This window comes from Alligator sinensis, unplaced genomic scaffold (genome assembly GCF_000455745.1).
Source record: "Alligator sinensis unplaced genomic scaffold, ASM45574v1 scaffold1719_1, whole genome shotgun sequence".
Classification (NCBI taxonomy): domain Eukaryota; kingdom Metazoa; phylum Chordata; order Crocodylia; family Alligatoridae; genus Alligator; species Alligator sinensis.
In genome coordinates, this window is record NW_005842507.1 from 1,023,826 (window position 1) to 1,034,966 (window position 11,141).

At 49.0% G+C, this 11,141-nt stretch overlaps 1 protein-coding gene across 1 annotated transcript in view; it reads left to right on the forward strand.

Annotated features, from left to right (window-relative positions):
• The window catches only part of VWA5B1 (von Willebrand factor A domain containing 5B1), a 57,090-nt gene that overhangs the window by 33,761 nt on the left and 12,188 nt on the right, over positions 1-11,141 (forward strand). Inside the window, exons 16-19 of the mRNA XM_025213156.1 lie at positions 4,333-4,555; positions 4,845-5,162; positions 7,476-7,613; positions 8,411-8,545. Of these exons, the coding sequence (XP_025068941.1) occupies positions 4,333-4,555; positions 4,845-5,162; positions 7,476-7,613; positions 8,411-8,545 (814 nt within the window). The remainder of the gene's footprint in view (positions 1-4,332; positions 4,556-4,844; positions 5,163-7,475; positions 7,614-8,410; positions 8,546-11,141) is intronic.

Below are 11,141 nucleotides of genomic sequence, written 5' to 3' on the forward strand. Positions count from 1 at the left end.
AGTGCTGGAACTGTGCCTTGCTGGAGGGATACACTAGCAGTAATCAGAACCGGCTGTCCAGGCAGTCCAGGCATTGCCTTCACATGTCTGAGGACCACTTGGGATGCTATACAGATAGGTTCAGGGTCACCCTACAAGAGCAGCCAAAGCAGCCATCCCCCCTGTGTGTGTGCTTGGAACAAAGGAGGAATAACTTTGCAAGCAGAATCCCAGCCCAGCTGAGGAAAGATCCCATCCAGATTTCAAACAAGAGCGTGGAGCTGCCATCTCCAGCACTTCTGTTTCAAACTGTGGCTCACATGATTCACCAGCAGCTCATCCTTCCATCTCACTGAAGTGGCTTTAGCTTTATTTTGTTGTTTGATCCCAGTTATACCTTTTAATTCTTTTTTGATTAATATTTCCCTAGGCTTTGGCCAAATGGCATAAACCCTAGAGATTGCTAGAGGTTCCTTTGTGCCATGCAAAGTTAATTTTGGAAGCAGACCCCGCCCCCATTGATATATCCATGCATCAAAGGTAATAAGAGGGAGGGTATGAAAAGGGACTGGAGAGAAGAGTTTTTACTAGGCAAGTTTCCAGAGAGATTTTTGCAGCAATTCACAGCTTCCTTCATTCCTTTTTTCTTCTTTCTTTCCATTTAGACACAATTGGCCATGCTATACCTGGGATAGTCACACCCAGGACATTATTTCATCATGTCCTAGTAATTCTAACTGTTCCTACTGCCTAAGAGCCACGGACTTTTCCTTCCTTGGGTGTACTTGAACATTTGGGCACAGAAACATTTTGCTTTGGAGTATGCTAGTGTGTGAATAAAGCTACATGGTATCTGCCACTGAACATGCTATTATCTTGGTAAATGCAGGACAGCTTACTCCCCAGTGGGAGCATTTACATGTGCACAGTTACTGCACAGTAATCAAACATTACTGCACAGTACGTCTGCACGTCTACATGTGCATGCCCATACTGTGCAATAACTATGGCAACTTATGCTGGCTTGGGCATAAATTTACTACTTACATGATGCAGATAACAAATTTATGCCCAAGTAGTTACTGCACAGTAAGGCACGTGTAGACACCTTGTTGCGCAGTAACCCTGTGTGTGGACTGACTTGGGGCTAACTTGAGTCCCAAGTCAGTCCACACACAGCATTACTGTGCTGTAATGTCTGCACGTGTAGATGCTGGTGTGAAATCCACTTACTGTGCAATAATTTACTGTGCAGTAAGATACAGCTGCACACAAGCAGCTGACCGGGAATAGCTGACTCACTGGAAGTTCACCCCCTATTTTACCTCTTGGTAACTTGTCTGTGTGCCATAACCTCTGCTGTGACTGCACTTGGGTCCGTGCATGTGAACAGGATGGCATTGGTGGCTTTCCTCTGCCTTTTGGCTCCTTCTCCCCATCCCATTCATGGGAACACCATTTGAGCTTCACCCACGAGAGGGCCACTTGCCTCCTTGTAAAAAGGAACCCAAATATGGTGACTTTGACTGAAAACTCTGTGGCCGAAGGGTGATTTCCAGGGTGGGAAGTGAACCCAGCATTTGAAACCTGATGTCGCCAGGAAGCTTTTCAGCCGAGGTCTCACTTCCATGTTTGGCAGGGGTGAGACGGCCTCCTTCAAAACCGCAGTGCAGTGTGCCGGGGCAGATCAGAATCAGGACAGCAGCAGCTGCCACTGCACCTCCGTTCCCTTGGCAACTGCGAACTGAGGACTTGGTTTCTTATCTGCTCCGGGTCAGGGCAGTGGGGATTGCTGCTGGGAGGGAAAGAGAGGGGAGGCTGGGGAAGAGAGTGCATTAGAGCGAGGGGAGTAGAAGCTAGTGCCTGGAGGGATTACATTGGCTGCAAACACTGCAGCATCCTTGCTCGAGGGAGATCATAGCATGCTACCAAACAGAATGTCACTGAGCCCAGGCATCTCTAGCAGGTAGGTACCTACAGGCAGGTTGGGGTGGATGATTTATACTTCTCAGAGGCTGGTATCTTTACCCCAGATCTTTAAATCAGACAGTACCTGCCTTGCAGGGAAGCCCCAGCTTCTGCACTCTGGAGGGGATCAGGATGTTTCTAGAGGAGGAAAAGAAGAAATCAGCCCCCTTCAAGTGGCAGCAGGAGGAGAGTGTGTTCTGCTTGAGTTTAATTACTGCCTTGTTTTCTGGCGTCTCTCTCACTGCGAGGGGTCCCGGGGGCCCCCTCAGGCTGAGGGTCAGGTTGCCAATGTTTGACATTTTCAGAGAGGAGAGTGTGGCTCTCTCCTCCCCCTTGTCTGGAATGGAAAGGTCAGCACATTGAGATGGACGGCTTTGCACAACCACACACTGCTGCGGTCTCTCAGGGGAAGGGTGCAGAGCAGGCGGATAGAAAGTGCCAACACTCACTTCCACAGAGAGTCTTTCCATTGTACCCAGAGAGCAGGAGTTCTCCTTGCCCAAGCGGCATCCCCCCAAGGGACTGTTTCAGGGTTCAGAAGTCAAACAGGGCAGAAGGAAACCGTAACTCAGAGCGAGGGAGGGTCAGGAAAAGCCACGTCTTCCTCACCAAAGGCTCTCACCTCCACAGGGTTAGGGGTATGGACAGGTTTGGCCGTAAGCCCTCCTCAGAGGACTGGTAGAGGAAGGAAGGGCATGTAAGCCCAACAAGGTAGAAAAGGGCACTCTCTCATAGATTTCATAGACATTAGGGCTGGAAGGGACCTTGCAAGATCATTGGGTCCAGCCATCTGCCCAAGGGGCAGGAAGTCAGCTGGGGTCACATCACCCCAGCAAGATATGCATCCAAGCATTTCTTAAAGGTATCCAGAGTAGGTGCTTGCACCACTTCTGGGGGGGAGTCTATTCCAGACTCGGGGGGCTCAGATGGTAAAGAGGTTTTTCCTTAAGTCCAGTCTAAAACAGTCGTCCAGCAGTTTGTGACCGTTAGACCTTGTTTTCCCTTGGGCTGCCCTGGTGAACAGACCAGTTGTTGATGCATGCCTCTTATGTACAGCTGGCTCTTAAAGCCAGGCAGCAAGTCAAAGAGCTGTGGACTGTTTCGAATGCGTCAGGTGGCTTCAAACCAAGCCCGGTGGACAGCTCCACCATCCAGATCCACTCTCCTGACTGCCTGTCCCCCTTGGCTGGTAGTGGTAAAAGAGAGGCCAAGGCTTGAGTGGGTCCCAGAGACTGAACCCCTGCCTCTCCCTGAGAGAAGGGCTCTCTCCATTGGCATTGAGGTCTGCAGCCTGCGGTGGCTTTTTGCACCAGATCCATGCCAGGCCTCTTCTGTGAATAGAAAGATGTCAGGTTTCAGGAAAGGCACCTTTCCACTAGACTAGGAAAGGGGAGAGGGAGCATCAGGATTTCTGTGCCTCTCCTCGCCCCAAGGAGAAAATGTCCATTTGGCAACTGCCCCCTTCAGCTTAGCCATGTCTCAAGCTTGGAGCCTTTTTTCCACCTTGCATTTCTTCCCTGAAGAGACTGTCTTAGGGAGGAATAATGCCTCCCGGCCTGCCTTTGGTTACTAAGCAACTGGGTCCTGGCATATCTTTCTCATCTCTCTTTTAGTTTCCTTGTGAAGTAATTAAAAGATCTGTATGGATGAGATTCATATTCCACCTTCTCCCTGGGTCCTGTGCCTTGGGTGCCAGATTCCTTCAATGACTCACTCCAGCCTTGAGGGAAATGTTAAGGGAAGTTGTCTGGGGTAATTACCGTAGTAAAAATCCCAAGTGTTTGGTGTGGGAAAGTCTTCAGCTGAGTTCAGGGCATGGAGACTATTTCACTCGCAAGGGTTTTGTATATTTGAGTCAGTAAGTGAGTTGAGTCAGGAAGGGAGTGGGTTAAACACAGGGAGGTCAGCAGGCTCCATCCGTCTGCCTGGCTGACCCGGTGATGCTGAACCAGGGTGCCTCGAGATCCTTTTACGAGTGCCATTGTGTGTCATGCAGTGTGAGCACTGATAAGTGTGCATATGTGATTCACAAGATAAACCCAGAGATTTCAAATATGAATCCATAGTGTTAACTTCTCAGCTGTCAGGGTCTTTCTGAGTTCTTTGCAATGGAAGAATTGCTCTATTATTTTTCTGTAGTCAAAAAAAAGAGCAAAAATTAAGACCTAGCATTTTCCAAGGGGTGCCTGGAGTCTAAGAAGGTTGAGGAACACAGGTCTAGTCTGTCACCAGGCACTTCTCTCTCAGTCTCTTACTATGCTTCTTTCCTTCCTTCCCAGCTGCCATGCTCATCTCTTCCCAGCAAGATCCCTGTCTTGCTAGGATTTTGTGCCACTGATATTGGTCACAACCACCTGTTGGACTCAGGCTTTTCTCTGTTCACAGCCGCTAACTGCCAGTCCCTACATCTCCACTACGCGTATACGTGGCACGGGCGCCAAGAGGCCGTCTCTGCTGCACCAGAGCTGCATGTCATTTTGTCACGACGCAGACTCTTCCCAGCTACAGAACATGTTTCAGCACATGGTCCCAGGGAAGGGGCTGGGTTCAGCTGAAAGCAACTCTGCCCTGAGGTCCTCCTCTGACAGCCGAAGCCCTGGAGATCTGGGTAAGTGATATCCAGGTATGGACAGAGTCTGTCTAGGGAGGAGGACTAGCCTAGGAGCCCAACCTGCTGTGTGTGTCTGTGAATTTACACTGGGCCTCTCATCATAGCATTGGGGCCTTGTATATTTAAATTGGGAAACATTCATTAAAACATTCCAGAGGCCTTGATTTGGGAGGGGAAATAGGAGCCTGATTTCAATTGATTTGCATAGTGAGTGTGACAGAGGATCCTGTTTATAGGCATGGTCATTATGATGCTAATAAATGAAGTGCCTCTTCCCTGTCTTCAGAGTCTGCCCAGCACCCATCATTCACCTTTGAAACAGAGACATCATCGGATTGGGAGCCCCAAGACCTGGATGTCAGCTCTGCCAGGGGGTCCCTGACCTCCCCCAGGGGCATCTGCAAGGCAGTGGTGAAAGGCTTAAGGAGTAATGAACCAGTCCAGTGGGAAATCACCTTTGATATCCGGCCCCTTTTTCGGGACAGAGAGAGGCAAGAGAGCAGTGAAGGGGATCTGTGGAATGAGACCTTCCACCACCTGGCGGCCAAGTCCATCATCCGGGATTTTGAGCAGCTTTCCGAGAAGGAATGTGAAATCGAGCACGGTAATGCACGTGTCCTCCCTGACCCCTGTGACAGCACCGCAGGCCAAATCCCAGCTGCTATACGCCTTTGTCGTCCCAACAGCTTCAGTTTTATCTGTTTGTTTGCAGTCATGGAGAGATCTGGCTGTCAGTTGTAACGTGTTAATACATGGTCACACAGTGGAGACACAACATGGCCACGCAGAATGTCTGCGTTCTCTCTCCCTAGACTGTCCTTTCTGCTTCCACAGCTTTTTTTGCTTGTTAACACCAATTCTCTCCTTTTCTCAACTTCCCTTCTCCCTTTCCCACACTCCCCTGCTCCCCTCCCTAACAAGCCTGCTAATTATATGTATAGGCGGTTATTCACTTTGAGTTGCGAGCCCAGATCAGGAAGCAGACAACACTCAAACTCCCTCTGTTCAACTCCTCTGCAATGCAGCTGGAACTGGCAGGGCTCGGCTTTGAATCTAACATCAAACGTTGCTGTTCAAATATGTGTCCGGAAGTTGAGATTTCCCAGGGAGTCTGTTCTCAGGGGAAAGTTTTGGGCACGTCTGAATAAGAAAAACCTTTGGTAACAAGCTCCCTAGTGACATTTCTGATGTTTTTTACCTTTGGCCAGGTCAAAAGTGTAAAGACGTGTTGTTTCTTTCCTTTCTTTGTCACTGTTTTTGCTACTGGCCACACATCAGGAGTGCAGAGGCCATATTGAAGGAAACAAGGGGGTGGGGAGCAGAGGAGGAAAGCATTTCTTTGGGAACGTACGCTTGGGTTTAAGCTGCAAGTGATGTTTCATGGATGAAGAAGGAGCCATTTTTTCTTTCTCGTTCCTGGGTGAGATCCAGAGGGCCAAATTCAGCTTTTACTTTTCCTCTAAGACTCTGGGCATTTGTATGGGGCTGTCAAAATCTCCCTGAGCCCAGCAGCCCATAACGCTAGCATGGGTAAGACATACAGGGGGAATGATGTGGCTGGCATCACCCCTGGCCATGTTTGGGTCCTAAATGAGCAGGTTCCTATTGACTCTTGGATCAACGTGGGGCAGCTTTTAGCATGAGTCAGGAGCGTATCCATGCTCATCTCTGGAGCTATAATGAGAGGCAGCCCACACGGGGGAGGAGAGAGGGCTGTAACAACATAGAATTTGGCTGAAAACATTTAGGATAGGATTCTTTTCCACCTCCTAGGCACATAAGTAGCCTTAGGCATCTAGGTGGGATTCTGCTTGAGCCCCTGGCAAAGAGTTAATACAAAACATAAGCAGGTTGTCCTTGTCCCTGCTGCTTTTTTGTGACTCCAAGAAAAGGGTGAGATGTTTGTTGTTACCAAAGTAGATGTTCAGGGGCTTGGACAGGGCGCAGTAGAATCACATGTAGATGCCTAATGGGTGGAATAGAATCTGGCCCTTATTTTTCCAAAGAAATATGAAGACAAAATGCATTCCTGATGCTCCTTGACTAATTTTAATAGATGCACACCAGCAAGGAATTTGGACCTCTAAATAGTGCCAAGGGTAACAACGAGGAGGTCTTTGCCACCAAGGGGTGGGAGTGAGTTGAGGTAGGAGATAGGACCATGGGGACACATGGTCACCAGACTATGCAGGACACAAGGTCCAGCTGGGATGGAAAGAGGTGTGTTGATTGTGGGAACCGGCCTGCACTTTGTAGGTGGTTATTGTGCTGATGGGGCCTGGGGGCTATATAGAGCAACGCATTGTGGGTTCAGCGCTTTCAAGAGGCAGAGTTCGGTGGACATGGAAACAGACAAGCGCTTTAAAAGGTTGCTGACATGGCCAGCGGTGCTAGCTCCAGCAAACTTGGAGTACTCTCTCATTTTCACTGCAATGACAGAGAAACTCAAGACAATTCAGCTGGTCACGGGATCGTTGTGTTATACCCCTTAAGGCTCAAGGAAGAACTAGCAGCTTTATTGAGCACATCCATCTCAGGCAGATGTCTACCAAAGGCTGATACAGCCCTCCCACATAGCCTGCCCTAGTGTGTCTTGGTCCATCGGTAATATCTGAGACAGGGCCTTCAGGCAGGGACACTCAATAAGGGAGGTCTTTCAAGACATTAAACTAGGGGAAGGAGGGAAGAGTGGGCAGCTGAGAGAAATATAAGGGTAAGTCTTTCTTCTCACTGGCACAAACCTTCAACCTAGTCTGGTGGAGCAGTTCTCTCAGGGCGATGATTATGGGGATTATTTTATTTTGTGTGTGAGTTTAAAGCTTGGATATTGGGCTGATGACCCTGGAAAATGGGACCGGGCAGTAGACTGAACCCAGAAACCTTGCAAATTGTAACTCTGCCTTCTCTCATCCAACAGGGTCTGGGAGGCGGTACCAGCTCAATGCCATCCATACCAGCAAGGCATGTAACATCATCAGCAAGTACACAGCATTCGTCCCAGCGGATCTTAGTACCAATGGGTACCTACCAACTGTGGTTGAATATACCAATGCAGGTAACAGACTCTCCAGCATGGTAACATTACTTGGTTGATGCTGGTGTATGCCCTGCACTTCTGTGTAATCCCCTGAGTCTACTCCACAAGAGTGCAAAAGGCCACCCATGGAGAAATCAGATTCAGGCAGGATCTTGGCATTGGGGCAGGTTATAATCAGGCCTGCCAAGCTATAGATAGCAATAGCAAATCCATTTGCTTCTGTAAGGTGAGCCCTGGACTTCCAGCCAATGTATGGAGAATAATTCCTTCAGTGTAGTTCTCTTTGTTATTCATATATCAGTATACCCTGGTATAAGAGGTTCATATACTCCATCCATGGTCTGTTCATCCTCAGGTCTATCTTGTGTGACCGTGTCTTGTACAAGAGCCCAAGGACGCATCTACTTTTCTCTCCTTGTCCTAAGCATTTGACTGCCAGCAGCCACATCAGGATGTGGTGGGGAAGGGCTTACACAGCCTTGGTTCTCTTGAAAGCCTCTGCCCCTAACAGGGAAAGGGATGTACACAGTAGGTGAGCAGGAGTTTGGAGCTCAAGTGGCCGGTTGGGGCAGTGACATAGTGTCAGGGGGCCCCCAGCCTTTGCTATAGAGTAAGCACCACGGAAACAACCTATTGCCGAGAAGGTGTTTGTAGGGTAGTTGCATGGGGGCAGCCAACCCCAGGGGGAAGGAGTGTGCCTTTGACTGGCTTGGAAGCCATGAAGTAACTGCATTAATCCAGCTGTTCGCTGTATCACCACTGCATGGTGATCCCAAACAGCCATAATGCTGGGGATTCCCTTTGTCCACATCAAGGTGCAGCAGCCAAGCAAGGCAGCCAGAGAAGCTCAGGCTTGGGAAGCAGAAGGCACCGAGGCTTTTCCATTGGACTTGGACGTACCCAGTCAACTTGTGGCCAGGATGGAGCAGACGATGGATTGTCTGGCCTGAGTAAGAGTCCAGCCCTTCACTATTGTCCTTGATCTCTTGTTTAGCACTGGGGGCCATGATCTAACAGGAATGTGCATTAACACATACCATCAGTCCTCTCCATTACCTGTCACTTGTGAGCTTCCTTCCTCTGGCCTCCTCATTCAAGATGATGGCTGTTTCTTGAAGGCGGTGACATAAGTGGATAAATGCAGGGGGCCTGATTCTCCTCTTCCTTATACTGGTGATCACAAAATCAACTGTAGCAAAGTCTAAGGTGTAACACCATTGTGAATGGGCAGAAACAAGCACTCTGAGCACACAGTGGCAGTCATTGTACTGCACATACCTGGCTAGACCAGCTCTATCACCTGAACGAGCTTATGTTGTGCTGTTCTAGCCCTCCTGCTTCTGGCACAGCCAGATTTGCAGAGCCATGGAAATGAGAGAGAGATGAGCAGGGGCCAGTCATTTGTGAATCTGAAAGCAGGTTGGTATGAGCTTTCAGGGAAGTTTTGGATCTGCTGTACTCTTAGAACTGTCTCTTGCTCTCCTAAAGTTACCCTGGCTGTTCACACCATGCTTTATCCTGCCATGAAGGTCTGTTTTTAATCAGGGACAAAGCCCTTTTCTCGCTGGACAAGGGAACCTTCTTTTCTTTCCTGCCCTAGCACACGTGCAAAGGGAGCCCTCGATTGCATTGATGTAACAGTCTGTAGTATTTCCTGTCTCCCAAGGCAAAGTCCTGGCCTGTGTGCTGGCCTGCTGCAGCAGAGAGATTTAGCTCCTATAAGCAAGGACAAACAACACCACTTGTTGGTGAAGTCCTGATCCCAGGGAGATCCATTGGAGTCTTGCCATTGATTTCAATGGGGCCAAGATTTCACCCCAGGAATCTGTAATCCAAGCACTACCTGGCCACCAGTCCCAAACCCTGAGGCAGATGAGGGAGGTCCATCTAGGCTGTCATGTAGATGTCCCTTTTTTTTGGCCAAGGAGACAGCTCTTTGGCAATGAATATCCCTGACTAATGTCACTTGGAAGGTCTGATGGGCATAACATGTGGCTGGATCAGCTAATCTCAGTGCCGGCTGGAAGCTGTCCCCTGGAAAGGAAACTCCAGAAAATAATGACAGCTTCTTTGAGTCTCTCAGAAATGGCTTTGGCTGATGCTTTGAGATTAATTGGCAGCCATAACACAGGTGACACGAGGGGCCGATCAGGCTGCAATTAGAGATGAGGGGACTTTTAATGCAGCTGCCAGTAAATCGCCACCTAACAAAGATGAACTGGATTGAATGTTCGCTCGTGCAATCAAGGCTTCTGCTAAGTTAAAATTACTTTTTCATTAGGGATAAGGAGGGAGCTGGAATTCATGACCTTGTGGACAGTCCCTGTACTGACAACAGGTCACATTGCTCAGGAATGAGCTAGAATCAGACTCTTCTCTAGCTGCGCCTACCCCATTCTCTAGCCCAGTGGCCTGACCTCAGGCACATTAGCCTGTTAGCCACAGCTCAGAGCTGCAGCTGGACCAGGGTTGAAGCCCTTTGACTTCAGAAGCACGTGCTGCTTTTTCCTCCACAGCTGCCTCAGCAGCTCTTATTCTCTCCACGTTCCTGTCCTTGCGCCTCTCTTTCACCAAAGATTAAATCTTGGCAGCACTCACACTATTAGACTTGACAACTAACCTCATATTCTTCTTGATCTCCTCAGTTTCTCAAGGCTAATGCAACCTGAAACACTTAGTTATCTGCCCCCGCTTGTTAGCGTGATCCCAGCGAGCACTGCAGGGTCATCCTGGTGGCCCACGGGAATAAGAGTTGCTCTGAGGAGTTGATCATAGCAGTGTGGGTATGTGGGGTTTCCGAGAGGCCGAACATTTCCCTTTCTCCTTTCCATGCTTCTGTGCTGTGTGACTAGCTATTGAATGTGGGTGATACTAAAGGTTGGCTCCTCAGGCCTGGGAGGATTTGAGCACTTTAGAAACCAGGCCTTCCATTCACCAGGGGTTTATAGTCACCTTTCAGAGGACAGGGAGGGAGCCCTGGGGCAGGGTGTAGATCACAGCTAGTGCTAAGGGATTGTAGCTGGTAACCTAGAGCTGGATGGTCCTTGCATGAGCCTAAGGTGAGGGTCTCTGGGGTCTAAGCCCCCCTTCTGCTTGACTCTGAGTGATGAAAACGTTATTCCACCTGTCTTTCTATTTCAAAAGCCTTGGGTTGCCTTCAAGTGCAGAACCAAATCCAGCATGGGCATTTTGGAAGTTGCCACTAAACAGAATTGTCATTTTCCAGCAAGCTGTCTCTGAATCCATCCTGGGGTGGGAGCGTGTTTCTGAAGCGAGACAGTGGTCACAGCTTGTTTGATGCCACAGGGAGACCAGAAGCTTAGTAGATGCAGCACATCTCTAGCTTAAATTTGATCTAAGTCTTGGCACTTAATAACAGTACTTGCTTCTGAGCTGGTGACATAACCCATTATGGAGCTATGTGTTGCCTCCCTAGACACGGAGGCTGACAGTTCTGGGACTCTGGTAATTAGCACCTCTTTATTCCTTCACTCGGAGGTGATACCAAGGTGACAGGTTTCTCATCCTTCAGTTGTGCTGGGCATT